The sequence below is a fragment of the Triticum urartu genome, chromosome 5A, assembly GCF_056163025.1.
Source record: "Triticum urartu cultivar PI428250 chromosome 5A, HENAU_Tu73, whole genome shotgun sequence".
Lineage (NCBI taxonomy): Eukaryota > Viridiplantae > Streptophyta > Magnoliopsida > Poales > Poaceae > Triticum > Triticum urartu.
The window spans coordinates 479,828,326-479,843,476 of NC_141877.1; the positions used below are offsets into that span (position 1 = coordinate 479,828,326).

Below are 15,151 nucleotides of genomic sequence, written 5' to 3' on the forward strand. Positions count from 1 at the left end.
GTTTTGCCGAAATGTCGATTTATTTCCGTTTCGGCGAATTCCGGGCAAACTCTAGATCTATATATGTCCTATTTTTAAGGAAGGTCATGCCGAATTTTTGTATGACTTTGATGAATGCACGCATTTTTATAATCAATTTTTTTATTATTATCGTGCAGAGTTGACGATGGTCAGTGGAACGATGGTGGACGGGTGGTTGCGATCGGCTGTGCAGGACATGAAGGAAAATAACCTGACAGAGGTTTTATGTCCGTGTCAAAAATGCAAAGGAATAGTTTGGCTCGACCCCCATGATGATGGTCGTGTCGAAGCGCACCTGCTCATGACTGGTTTCATGGATGGCTAAACTCGGTGGATAATTGAAGATGAGGATGACGATGTTGAGGATGCCGACGGGGCGGGCAATGATGACACGGGGCAAGACGAAGAGATGATCGATAATGGCGGCGGGGAAGAGGCCAGACATGGTGGCGGGGAAGGGGCCGGACATGGCGGCGGAGAGAACGACATGGACTCCACGCAACAGAGTTCGTAGGTACTAAGTTCAATCGTGCGGGACCCTCATGTTCAAGCATTGCTTCGCAAGGAGACGAGTACTGAGAGAGCTGCTTCTAGAGATGAGGCTAAGCTGGAGCAACTGGTGGTAGACTCGAACACTCCATTGTATGATGGTTGCAATCCTGAGGTGACCCGCTTGAGTTTCACACTCCAACTCCTGAAGACGAAGGCTAAAAACAAATGGACCGACACTAGCCTCGATGAGCATCTCAAGTACCTAAAGGATGTTCTTCCCGCGGGTAATCTATGTCCTAGTAGTGTTGATGAGGCCAAGAAGATCGTGTGTCCTCTTGATCTGCCACACGTTAGATACCATGCATGCATCAACGATTGCATAATTTATCGGAAGGAGCACGCGGAAAAAACAAGCTGTCCGGTGTGCAATGCTTCTCGATACAAGAAGGCTGGGAAGAAATGTCCCCAGAAAGTGGTATGGTACTTACCGATCACTCCCCGTCTCCAGAGGTATTTTGTAGATCCCAAGGAAGCAAAGCTAATGCGCTGGCACGCGGAGAGGAAGAAGCCCGACGATGGAGATGATTCAAAGCTGAGACACGTCAAGGATGGAAGCCAGTGGAGAGAGTTGAACAGCTTATATCGGTATTTTGGATGTGATGCAAGGAACATCGTGCTCGGCGCGTGTACCGATGGCATGAATCCGTTTGGCAATCAGAACACCAACCATAGCACATGGCCCGTGTGTGTATGGATGTACAACCTCCCCCCTGGTTGTGCATGAAATCGAAGTACATGTTGGGGAACGTAGCAGAAATTCAAAATTTTCTTACGTGTCACCAAGATCTATCTATGGAGAAACCAGCAACGAGGGGAAGGAGAGTGCATCTACATACCCTTGTAGATCGCTAAGCGGAAGCGTTCAATAGAACGGGTTGAAGGAGTCGTACTCGTCGTGATCCAAATCACCGGAGATCCTAGTGCCGAACGGACGGCACCTCCGCGTTCAACACACGTACAGCCCGACAACGTCTCCCATGCCTTGATCCAGCAAGGAGAGAGGGAGAGGTTGAGGAAGACTCCATCCAGCAGCAGCACAACGGCGTGGTGGTGGTGGAGGAGCGTGGTACTCCAGCAGGGCTTCGCCAAGCACCGCAAGAGACGAGGAGGGAGAGGGGTAGGGCTGCGCCAAGAAGGAGAGGAACTCGTGTGTGTTGGAGCCTCCAATACCTCAAGTATATATAGGGGAAGGGGAGGGGCTGCGCCCCCACCTAGGGTTCCCTCCCTAGGGGTGGCGGCAGCCCCCAGATCCCATCTGGTTGGCGGCAACAAGGGGGAGAGGGGGAGGCGCACCTGGGGTGGGCCTTAGGGCCCATCTGCCCTAGGGTTTGCCCCCCTTCCCTCTTGGAGGCGCCTTGGGCCTTGGTGGGGGGGCGCACCAGCCCACCTGGGGCTGGTCCCCTCCCACACTTGGCCCATGCAGCCCTCCGGGGCTGGTGGCCCCACTTGGTGGACCCCCGGACCCCTCCGGTGGTCCTGGTACACTACCGGTAAAACCCGAAACTTTTCTGGTGACCAAAACAGGACTTCCCATATATAAATATTTACCTCCGGACCATTCCGGAACTCCTCGTGACGTCCGGGATCTCATCCGGGACTCCGAACAACATTCGGTAACCATGTATATCTATTCCTTATAACCCTAGCGTCATCGAACCTTAAGTGTGTAGACCCTACGGGTTCGGGAACCATGCAGACATGACCGAGACATTCTCCGGTCAATAACCAACAGCGGGATCTGGATACCCATGTTGGTTCCCACATGTTCCACGATGATCTCATCGGATGAACCACGATGTCGAGGATTTGATCAATCCCGTATACAATTCCCTTTGTCTAGCGGTATTGTACTTGCCCGAGATTCGATCGTCGGTATCCCGATACCTTGTTCAATCTCATTACCGGCAAGTCTCTTTACTCGTTCCATAACACATCATCCCGTGATCAAATCCTTGATCACATTGTGCACATTATGATGATGTCCTACCGAGTGGGCCCAGAGATACCTCTCCGTCACACGGAGTGACAAATCCCAGTCTCGATTCGTGCCAACCCAACAGACACTTTCGGAGATACCCGTAGTGCACCTTTATAGCCACCCAGTTACGTTGTGACGTTTGGCACACCCAAAGTATTCCTACGGTATCCGGGAGTTGCACAATCTCATGGTCTAAGGAAATGATACTTGACATTAGAAAAGCTTTAGCATATGAACTACACGATCTTTGCGCTAGGCTTAGGATTGGGTCTTGTCCATCACATCATTCTCCCAATGATGTGATCCCGTTATCAACGACATCCAATGTCCATGGTCAGGAAACCGTAACCATCTATTGATCAACGAGCTAGTCAACTAGAGGCTTACTAGGGACATGGTGTTGTCTATGTATCCACACATGTATCTGAGTTTCCTATCAATACAATTCTAGCATGGATAATAAACGATTATCATGAACAAGGAAATATAATAATAACCAATTATTGCCTCTAGGGCATATTTCCAACAGTACATTCACATGAGCATGCTTATTCAAGGGCCGAAACAATCAGGAAATAATATTAATTTGTATCTGGGGCTACTTCAAGAGGAGTTAGACACGTTATGGAAAACACCGGCCAAGACATGGGACGCCAGCAAAGGCGAGTATTTCAACATGAGAGCCGCGCTGATCACGACAGTGCAGGACTATCTCAGTTACGGATATGTGGCAGGCCAGGTGTGCCATGGATATTGCGGATGCACGCGGTGCATGGATGATACGACGTCTCAGCAGCTAACGTCAAGGAAAGATGGCGGGTCTGGGAAAATCGTGTACATGGGGCATCGAAGATGGCTCGAACAGGACGACCCGTGGAGAAACCGTGGAGATGTATTCAATGGTCACGCTGAGCATCAAGGACCTCCACGTAAGCGGAGCGGTGCCGAAATCGATGAGCTGTTGAAAAACTGGAAGGAGTGCCCCGCGTCGGGAAAGATGATGAGAAAGGCGCCGGAGTCGCTGCTGAAGGTATGGAAGACAAGGTCTGTGTTCTAGGACTTGGAGTACTGGCACAAACTCGATACACCTCATTTGCCTTGATCAAATGCATATCTGTAAGAATGTCCTTGAGAGCTTGCTCGCAACACTGATGAACATGCCGGATAAGACCAAGGATGGGCCGAAGGCAAGAAAAGACTTGCAAGATTTGAAAATCAGGGAAGATCTGCACAGGCCGCCCCGTAAAATGTCAGACGAGACAGAGACGGAGACAGAGGCACGGGAGAAGAAGGGCAAGAAAATAAACAAACAGGATTATTGCCCCCCTTCTTGCTTCACCTTAAGTCAGGCTGAGATCCATCAATTCTTTAAGTGCCTTACCAGAGTCAAAGTTAGTTCCGGTTACTGTGGCAAGATAAGCAAATATCTAGACACGGACAAGAAAAGGTTCAACGGGATGAAGTCCCATGACTGTCATGTGATGATGACGCAGATACTACCTGTTGCCCTTAGAGGGATAATGGACAAGCACATCTGTGACACGCTTATTGGTCTCTGCAACTTTTTCAACGTCATCTCTCGAAAGTCGATCAGTGTGAAGCAGCTCCGAAGGCTACAGGAAGAGATCGTGGTGATACTGAATGAGCTTGAGATGTACTTCCCGCCCGCGTTCTTTGACGTCATGGTGCATCTGTGTGTCCATATTGTGGATGACATAATAGACTTGGGGCCGTCATTCCTGCACAACATGATGCCGCTTGAGAGGATGAATGAGATCATCAAAGGATTCGTTCGTAACATGTCCCGTCCGGATAGAAGCATCGTCCAGGGCTATTTTGACAGAAGAGTGCATCTCTTTCTGTGAGAATTTTCTATATGGCGCAGACCAGCCGCCTGGTGTTAGTGTTGGTTTGCCCGTTAACAAGCACGATGGGAGGCTCGAAGGAGAAGGTCACTGCAACGGTCGCAGGGAATTGCACGTGGCATACTTAGATCGACGCAGCGACTTTGACAGAGCAAACTTGGTAGTGCTACAACATCTAGACGAGGTAGATCCTTTCGTGGCACTGCACAAAGAAATTATCGCAAAGAAGTATCATGACCGAGAGGTATGCAAGACAGACGCCGAAGTTACTAGAGAGCACAACTCCACTTTCCTGCATTGGTTCAAAGAGCATATTATTGCTAATCCCCCGGAGGAGGGCTCTAAGGATGGATTGCTCATATACGCCTTAGCACATGGCCCCTCGCCCAACCTCGTAACCTATCAGGCATATGATATCAACGGATACACGTTCTACACGGAGGCCAAAGATATGGACAGTGATGATCAGAACTCAGGGGTGACGATGGAATGCATGATCGGCAGTGACAACGGCGCAACTGAACGATTTTATGGAAGGGTCGAGGAGATCTGGGAGCTTGACTACTCTGGACTGCACAACACGACGATGTTCTGTGTCAGATGGGCTAAGAATGTCGAAAGAGAAAACTGGATTTTCACTACCATGACTATACCCGACGCCAAGAGTGCTACCGTGAATGCTATCGCAAAAAACGAGCCATGGGTACATGCTAAGCACGTGACACAATGCTTCTTCATAACCGACCCATGCAATCCCAGTCGTGTTGTCGTGAGGAGAGGCAAAAGGAACATCATTGGAATGGATGGAGTCGCCAACGAGGAAGACTATGATAAGTACGGCAACCCAATGAGGGAAGATGACGATGATGACGAAGTATATGTCAAAAGAAGAATCAATACTACATTACCTAAGAAAAATCGTACTCCATGGAAAAGGCAAAGTCACAATGAGGGGCTCAATTATTCTTTGACGAACAAGAAGGGAAAGAAGATGACTCAAAAACGAAAACGTCAGCGCTGAGGAATCGGTCAAATGATGTAATATATATATATATATATATATATATATATATATGTTCCTATTTTGTATACACACTTAGCCATTATTATGCATGGGTCCAATGATGCAATATATATGTTCCTATTTTGCATACATATTTAACCGTCAAATGATGCAATATATATCGCCTTCCCTTCGTTCACTGCTCTCGGAAAAAAAAGATAAGTGAGAAAAATAAAGGAAAAGAAAAGGGAAAACTGGTTATAGCAGTAGCGCTTTACTAAAAAAGAGCTACAGCTAGTCAAGGTAGCAGTAGCGGTTTCTGTATAAAACCGCTATAGCTGCCTTTAATAGTAGTAGCACGTTTTGTCTAAACGCACTACTGCTACGTCCACTTAACCCAAAATTCTCACTCTTCCTGCTTTATCCCGCCTCTTTTCCCCCAAATCCCCACTCTCTTTCCCCCGTCGCACTGCCGCGCCCGACCCGGCCCCGGCGCTCACCCCCAGCGCCGGTGCTCGCCCCCGACCCAGGCGCTCGCCCCTGGCGCCGGCGCTCGCCTCCGACCCCAGCGCGCTCGCCCCCGACCCGTCAGCCCTCGCCTCCCTCCTCTGCTTCCTCCCCTCCCAACCTCGGCCGTCGTCGGTCCTACCTCCTCGCCCCTGCACCCTCTGTAAACCACCCCCCCCCTCTCTCTCTGCTAGCTAGGGTTCTTCGGTTAATTTACTTAGGTTTTAGTTATATTAATTAGGTTATCTATTTAGTTATGAATTTAGATAGGTTTCAAAATTAGCTGAATTTATATGCAAATTTGAACTGGACATGTGATATGTGGATATGTCATGTTTTGGACATGTCATGTTTTGGTAAATGATCCGAGTGGCCTATGTTACACCGGAATGTTGATTCATTTCCGTTCCGGTGAATTTCAGGTGCTCGATATGTCCATTTTTTTACCAAAGGTCATGCCGAAATTTGCCGTGAATAAAGGCATGATTTGTGCTACATAGTTGGCATATCGAGTGCTAGCACATAGATTTCTTTTTTATGTCATTTCTCATTTATTCATACTTTTAGAAATAAATGAGGAAGGGTCTAGAAGGTGTGCCCAAAAAAAAGAAGAGGAAGAGATCGGGGAAGATAGCTGCCTCCAAACAAGCCAGAGCACATAGCAGCCAGACGATGCACTCTGAAGAGCGTGTACCCGTGAAAGGTGCGGCCATGTTCCATCTCATGGGCGAGCCGATGCTACCGCCGAAACCGCTGGAGGCACTATCAGGGGATCTCAGGAGACTGCACGACCATGTGCTGTCGACTAAGAAAAGCCTACTAGCCTCAAAGGATCCAGGATATCCGACATACGTGGCTCGTGTGCCTGAGGGGAAGTGCTACGTCGAGACACGGCCCGCGGAGGTGTTCTTCCTGCGGTTTGACCATATCTTTGAGATGTTTCTGACAAGGCGGCTCGATTTTACAATCGTCCGCCTTTTTGCGCTATATATGAGCTCCGTCATGAAGAGTGAAGAAGTCTCACAAATCTGTGTGGTGGATCCGTACTACATGCACGAGTCTTTCTTGAGTATCGGCGACTTTGAGCGTGAAACTGCTAGGGAGTACCTCCAAAACTTCATGGTACAGAATAAGGACCGGGAAATTGTCCTCGTGCCTTATCATCCAAAGTAAGTCAGTTCCGGACAACCCTTTCATACATTTCAATCATTCCTTCTCTCTCATATGGGGAATAATTTGAGGTGTCTTTTCCCCGCAGCAACGGGCGCGCTGTCCTTATCGTTCTTTACCCACAAGTCTCCTACGCCGTGTATTTTGACCCTTCCAGAGACTACGAGAAAAAAGACTACACCCACATAATGAATATTCTAGATGATGCTCTCCAAGGCTTCAGCATTAGAGGTGGCCACATGCAGATCAGGAAACAAAGGAACAAGAAGATGGGTTTCACGCATAAAACTAACTTCTCCTGCATCCATGTCCCAAAACCAAGTAAGAAGGATGGATTCTACATCGTCCATCTCATGATTCAGTTCAACACGGATCACTAAAAGCTTCGCATGAAAAGCAGAAATGATGATCATATCCACAAGTGGCTAGAATCTCATGGAAAAGCGGATTATAAACTTAGAGATGACTTCTTTCGCATCCAAAGCGACATTGCGACGATCATCATGAAAGAAGTCGTTGATGAGAAGGGGATGTTCCACCACGGCCCTATATCGCGAGCTGACGTCCAAACTCGCATAGGCATGCAACGTCTAGACCTCACGCCGTTCAAGAAGCTAGGGGACATCCTCGATGATATGGAAGGATGGAACTTCTAGTGATTTATGATGCCGATGATGATGATATGTGTCGGTTGAACTTGTATACTTTTTGTAGCGATGAAACTTTGTGATGTCCACGGTCCCTGTCGAACTTGCGTAACGCTACTTTGTTAGTTTGCGTACGATGACCTGCGTACCTCTAGTTAATTAATTTGCATACTGTATGTTGCATCTAGTTGCTAACCCTTTCTTTTTCGGTGTTGCTCTAGTATATTTTGTTGCATATATATGATTGTACATCCTCTTCATGAACATGCATCTCTAACAGGTACCTAGTTTCTTGATGGCGAGATGGAAGTGCTATGTCGTGTACAAAGGGAAGGTTCCGGGGGTATACAATGAGTGGCATGAGTGTCAGGCGCAAGTGAATGGGTTCTCGGGCGCCAGCCATAAAGGCTTCAAAAGCAGACAAGAAGGAGAAGCTAGTTACTTGAGGTTCACGCTAGCGCGAGAGAGGACTCGTAACCGCCACCTCATGTACTGCATAGTTCCGCTCTCACTCATAGTGATAGCTCTTCTCGCGTATACCTTTATTTAGATGGATGACGTTGTAGTTGCAAGTATTCGAGACTTGCATGTATCGCTATTTTTGAGATGATGACAAGATACCACTTTGTGTTGGATGATGATTATGATGAGACTATTTGTATGTATATGCTATGATTACATTTGTGGTCTCGCAGGCATTTGTATGTGTATCATGATGACATTTGTGTATGCTAAAGATTCTTCTATAAAGCCTGTTCAAATACAAAACAAATATGCCCAAAAAAACAAAAAACTACTAAAATTAGCAGTAGCGAGTGGAGAAAAGTTAGCAGCAGTGCGGTAGTAGCAGTAGCGCGCACAGGAGAAGCGCGCTATAGCTATTAGCAGTAGCGAGCTTCCATTAAGCGCGCTGTTGCTACACTTGTGTAGCAGTAGCGCTGGTGAGCACGCGCTACTGCTACGTGTTAGCTGTAACGCCTTATTAGTAGCGTCGGTCCCCGCGCTACTGATACACCTAAAATCCGCGCTGCTGCTAGCCTTTTTCCCTAGTAGTGTCATCGGGGTTGAGCAGATATCTCATATCTGTGTCGCTGACCCGTACTACATGCACGAGGGCTTCTTGGGAGTCTGCGCAAAGCACCGTGAATACACGAGGGATTACATCGTCAGTTTCATGCTCGCCAATAAGGACAAGGAGGCGATTCTCGTGCCTTATCATCCCGTGTAAGTCATCCGTGCTGCTATCCTTCCTTCGATTTCAATCATTCATTTGCACGGTGGAGGCTAATTAATTTGAGGTGTACTTATTTTGCGCAGCGGCGGGCGCGCCGTCCTCATCATCCTCTACCCCCGATTCTCCCACGCTCTTTACTTGGACTCGTCGAAGAACAATCACAAAAAGGATTACACCCACATCAAGGATGTTCTCGACAGTGCTATGTTTTACTACCAAGCAGGGGGTGGATAGGTCAGGGACAAGAAGAGAAGGGGCGGCAGGGTCGCCTTCGGCCATAAGACCGACTTCTGCTGCATCCAGCAACCTAGTAGCAACAGTAACTTAACAAAGATCAATATGAGAAAAGCATATGCATTTGATTGGCGATGGATATTTGTGTTGGATTGCATTCATCATGTAACAGTCACAACCTAGAGCGATACACAATAGATCCAATTCATCAATTCAATGTAGGCATGTATTTATGTAGTCATACATGCTTATAGTAAGAACTTTCATAACAACTTTTGTCCTACACTCCGGTACCAGGGGGTCCATAAGGAAATCTAAGGGATATTAAGGCCTCCTTTCAATAGAGAACCGGAAAAAAAACATTAACACTGAATGAATACATGAACTCCTCATACTACGGTCATCACCGGAGTGAATCCCAAATATTGTCACCTTGGGGTCTGCGGATCATAACACATAATAGATGCATATAACTTGCAAAATAGGATCCAAAACTCACTTATATTCATGAAAACATAATAGGTTCAGATCTGAAATCACGACGCACGGGCCCTAGTGACAAGTATTAAGCATAGCAAAGTCATAGCAACATTAACATCAGAGCATAGTGGATACTAGGGACCAAGCTCTAACAAATTGACTCGATTACATGACAAATCTCAACCAACTCCATCACCGTCCAGCAAGTCTACATCCCTCCTGATGAAGAACGGGAGGTGACAGCAGCTCCGTATCGTAAAAAATGATGAAACTTCTTCTCTTATTTTTTTTCTCTCGGAAACGGAATTTATAGAGTTGGAATTAGGTAGACGGCCGCCAAGGGGGGGTAGGCGCGCCCTATTGCCTTGTGAGCAATGGATGGCCCCGCTCCGGTGGATCTTCGTTCCAGTATTTTTTTTATTTATTCCATACAAAATCTCCGCAAAGTTACGTCACATTCTGAGAACTTTTATTTCTACATAAAAACATCGCCATGGTAGTTCTGTTGAAAACAGCGTCAGTCTGAGTTAGTTCCATTCAAATTGTGCAAACTAGAGTCCAAAATAAGAGCTAAAGTGTTTGGAAAAGTAGATACGACGGACACGTATCACGCGGCACCAGCAACTTTCGGCCCCGCGTCGGTAGCACCTGTCAAGGCCGCGTGCGCGAGGAAGAAGACCCCCTCCACCGGCCCTCCGGTGCGTGGGCACAGGCCCCGAGGAAGAAGGTGATCGCGATAAGGAGTTGGGCTCCTCCTCCGCCTCCGGCCGACCACGGCATCCACATTCACAGCGAAGCCGCTGGTCACGCCTACAACGTGTACGATGAAATGGACGAGAGGTATAAATTTTTTCTTTTGCTTGGTTTGCTTCGTACGTTGATCTATGTTTCGGCCGTTCAGAACAATTGTTTGATCTTTGGCCGATAAATTTTGTATCCAAAATGTGCCCTCCACATATGTCGAGATGTTGGCCAAGAGCACACTGGATTTGAGTGCCCCCTTGGAGATTTCGATGTGTCTTACATTCAGATCGAGGCGGAGATGAATGAAGAGAATGACGACGATGGTGACGTGCAAGAGATCGACGAGGCTGACTACGATGCTAGGGTGGGGAGGATGGGAAACTACATGGAGACGGAGGATGTCTGCTTAGTTAAAGCATGGAAAAGTATGTCTCTTGACGCCGTGGCCGGCAAGGATCACAAGCTATGGGAACTATTGGCAAAGGATCGAGGACAAATATCACCAAATGATGCCATTCCCTTCCGGTCAGAGCTTGAAGCCACTTCAAGGCCGTTGGGACACCATCAAAAAAGTTTGCGGCCGTTGGAGCAGGTGCTTGGAGGCCGCGCGGAATGCACCTCCAAGTGGCGTCACTATTGATGATTATGTGAGTATTTCTTCATCTTGATGTCTTTGTCCATGTTGATATGAAGAGCATGAGCTCATAATTGTCTCAATGTTCGTGTGTACACTACTGCAGAATGGTCCAAACGCGGCACATGAATCAGAGACCCTTTGACCAAACTTTATGAGATGCATGCATCGCAAACGGTGTCGCCCGAGATGGACATCACCGGAGGAGGCAAGGTGCAAAGATAACCGCCAGGTGCTCCAAGATGGACATCACCTCCATGCCATGTCCACATAGTAGAACCCCGCTCATCCACCCTGAGAAACTCATGGACCGTGTGGCAGCGAGGAGGCGCCTGACACTCGGAGTGGAAGTGGCCCAATGCACTACTGCTGAAGCACATTTGCTCCGCCCGCAACTTCTCACGAGTCTCCGCCCATACTTGGGAGCGAACGGAACCGCCAGATCCAGGTCACCCACCTTGGCCGCGCTGTCAACCAATGCCAACCCCGACAGACTGCCCCGCCAACCACCACCACCTGATTTCTTCTTATTATACTTTCTTCTTCTCAAGAAACGCCAACGGCCCCAGGATGTCAGACAAGTGCAAGGAGGGGAGTAGCGCACGTGGGGGAGGGAGGCTAGAATTGCCCCTCCGCGAATCTGAGGTCTCACTCTGAGCGGCGCGCACGTCCCTGAGATCCTCCCGGGAGGCTAGAGAGCCACGACCCCCATGGTCCGCATGGGACCCATCGGTGTCAACCCGGGAACCGCGTCACTGCTCACAAGCCCCAACCAAGCGGTCCTAGTGTCCGGCATTGCCACCCTCGCTGCCACGGGGAGTCGTTCGATTGACCTGATCCGGGAGGTCCCGCTGAATGAGCTTCTGCTTCTGGGCGTAGCTCCTCAGCCCGCCTAAGAGCACCCGGTGAGACGGGAAGGCGAAGCCGCCGGTCCCTCCCATCCCTTCCATCAGAACAGGTCGAGGAGCAGGCCTACATGATTTTTTTTCTCTTAGCGTTTTACCTCTGCACTAATTATTTTGATTTTTGTTGTTGCGACTAACCACTGCACCAATTCTAGACAGCTTCTCTGAATTTTTACATCAACCTTTCTCACTGACACGACCGGCCCACGTAGCAGCCTCTCACGTTCCCCACCTTCGAAATTTCCCCTTCGCGGGCGCGCTCCTCCGCGAACACGAACACTCTGCGCGCGCTGCGAACCCAGGTTGAGAGGGAAACAGAGGTCTAGCGATCTCGCAGGGGTCACGACGAACACGCTCCTAATTAGGATAGTTATTACGATAGCCTCTAATTACTGGCGCTGGCAATTTAGGGATCGCGTGCTAGGGTTCGCCGCGGGCGGTAGAAACCGGGTTTAAAAAGGGTTGCGGCTGCGGACGCGAGATGGGAATTGCGGCCGCTAGGTTTCGAGACAGACCCACTCTCTTCCTCATCCCACCTCCCTCGCCGGCGCCCTCTGCTCATCTCGATCGGCCGGCGATCAGCCTTCTTCCTCGTCAACCCGAGCACGGCTGCTTCACTTGCTCGGTGAGGTAATTTCCCGGTGGTTCTTTTTTCAGCTATTTTACATCATTTCTTTTCTAGATAGATCTCTTCGTTTCTTTGCTAGATAGACCTAAGAGGGATGGACTCTTTACCTGTACTGAAGACTTGAAGTGCATCTATCTGCAATTCTGCATAGATCGTGGGTCATAGGAGTTCCTCTGTAGCACTTCGGTATGATTAGAGTTTCAGATCTCGTGGTTAATTCTTCTAGCAATTGCTTGATGAGTTACTTCGTTTGCTTTGGTAGCCAGATCTAACAGAAATGGTTCCTTTTCCTGTGTTGAAATATATGCATCTGCATATGTCATGTATGGGTCATAAGAATTCCCTTGTAACAATACAGTCTGATTGGAGTTTTAGGACTTGTAATTAATTTCTTTTCGCTTTTGCTTGATGTGCTTTGCTAGATCCAAGATAAATGATAGTTTTTTCCTATGTTGGGATGTATGTATCGGCATAAATCATGATGTATCTGCATAGATCATGGCTGATGAGAATTCTTCTTCAAGCAAGACAGTGTGATTAGAGTTTTAGATCTTGCTTAATTTTTCTAGCGGTTCCTTGATGTGTGTTATTCTTTTCCTGTGCTAGATCTAGGCGGATGGTGTTTTTCTGGGTGTTAAGATGTGTATGCATCTGATAGATCAGGGGTGACACAGTTCTTTGCATCCTAGACGATACGAGTTTTAGATCTCGCAATTGATCCCTTTTGCTGTTGCTTGATGTGATATTCCTTCCTTTGCTAGATCTAAGCGGATACTGTTTTTAGGTGTTAAAATGTATGCATCGGATAGATCATGGATGACAAGATTTTGTTTTTTGCATGGTAGTTGATAAGAGTTTTAGGTCTTTAATTCTTTTCGTTATTGCTTGATGTGTCATTCCTTCCCTTTGCTAGATCCTAGCAGATGCTGTTTTTCGGGTGTCCAAATGTATGCATCTGATAGATCATGAGTGACAAGTTTTTTTGCACACTGGATGATAAGAGTTCTAGACCTTTTAATTCTTCCGCTGTTGCTTGGTGTGTTATTCTTTTCCTTCGTTATATCTAGGCGGATGGTGTTCTTCGGGTGTTAAGATGTATGCATCTGATAGATCATGGATGAAAACTGTTTTTTTTCTTTGCATCGTGATAGATGATAAGAGTTTTTGATCTTGTAACTGAATCTTTTCACTGTTGGTTGAATATTGTTATTCCTTTCCTTTGCTAGATCTAAGAGGATGATGTTTTCAGGTCTCAAAATGTATGTATCTGATAAATTATGGGCAATGAAAGTATGCGATCTTGTGATTGGTTCTAAATAGAAATAGTTCTCTTGTCATTCAAAGTCTGGAGGACTAGAGTACTAGAATAACATAAACTATGGAGAGCAACAAGGCTTGCATGTTTTGGTTTGCTCGTCCTTGCAAGTGCACATTATCAATTGGGCAAATTTCCCCTTTCTGACAACTTAGCAGTAGTGTGTTAATTTCATATTTTAATCTGGATGGAAGTGCTCGACGTAACATTGCATTCATTTTACTGTTTTGATCAGTAGGACTCCTCTGATTAGTTCAAATATGGTGACTCATGGGTACCCTCTTTACTATATATGGTTAGCACAAAGTGAGAGAGAAGAATAATGTCATGGTTATTCATATTATTTTTATAACACTAGTTTGTTATAAGGCATCATGTATCTGACAAGGTATATTTTCTAAGTAAATCGCATAAACCTGGTCCATGCCTATTTTGTCCAACAATGGATGCTTGACTTATTAGTAACCATGCATTCATAGGAGATTGCATCGAAGCAACTTTAGCATTGACGATACTTGGCCCGACTCATGACAAATTTTGTTTAAAGCTTTATCATCATAATAATGATAGCTTGCTGATAAAATAAATAAATAAATTAGGCATTCTATTCTTTAATTCGCAATTCTATTCTTTTTTTCCATGGCGTGGGGAAGATGAACCGGCTTGCAAACGCATTTTAATGCATTTATAATTTTCCATTTTAGCGAGCAATGCCATGCTCGTTGTTGCCAAAAAGTAGTCTACCTTCAAACAATCTAACACGCCAACATGGGGTCAGATTGTATTAGGGCTGTCTAATATGTAGTGTTAAATTGTATCGATGCATCTTCTATTCTTCAATAATGGAACTGATAAAATATACAAACAAATGAAATTATGTTCTTTCTAAAGATTGCTAGAGTGATTGAGAATATCGCCTCGTATCATCTCCCAGTATTGTTTTATGTGCAATCTTTTATCCGATGTGTTTATTATCTTTTGTGGCATGGACCTGATACGAAAATATGCAATGTAGGACCGATTATCTTGCCTACCACCCACTACCAGATATTTGCCATTTGAACCATTCTCTTTATATTGCAATTAATAAATGTGTTTCACATTTTGTCATGTCACATCATATCTCTATTGTTCTGGCTTCAGTGCATTTTTTTCAGCTCTCCTTCATTTATTTTATAGAAGATACTGAAAATTAGTGATACTTTGAATTTTTCTACTACTAGGAATACTAGAG

The 15,151-nt window shown here is 46.6% G+C and overlaps 1 protein-coding gene across 1 annotated transcript in view; it reads left to right on the forward strand.

The window, feature by feature from the left end:
* The window catches only part of LOC147972113 (FHA domain-containing protein FHA2-like), a 29,668-nt gene extending 18,454 nt beyond the window's left edge, over positions 1-11,214 (forward strand). The window contains exons 4-6 of the mRNA XM_087524231.1: positions 10,722-10,960; positions 11,028-11,082; positions 11,176-11,214. Of these exons, the coding sequence (XP_087380357.1) occupies positions 10,722-10,960; positions 11,028-11,082; positions 11,176-11,214 (333 nt within the window). The remainder of the gene's footprint in view (positions 1-10,721; positions 10,961-11,027; positions 11,083-11,175) is intronic.
* Positions 11,215-15,151: the final 3,937 nt, after the last annotated feature.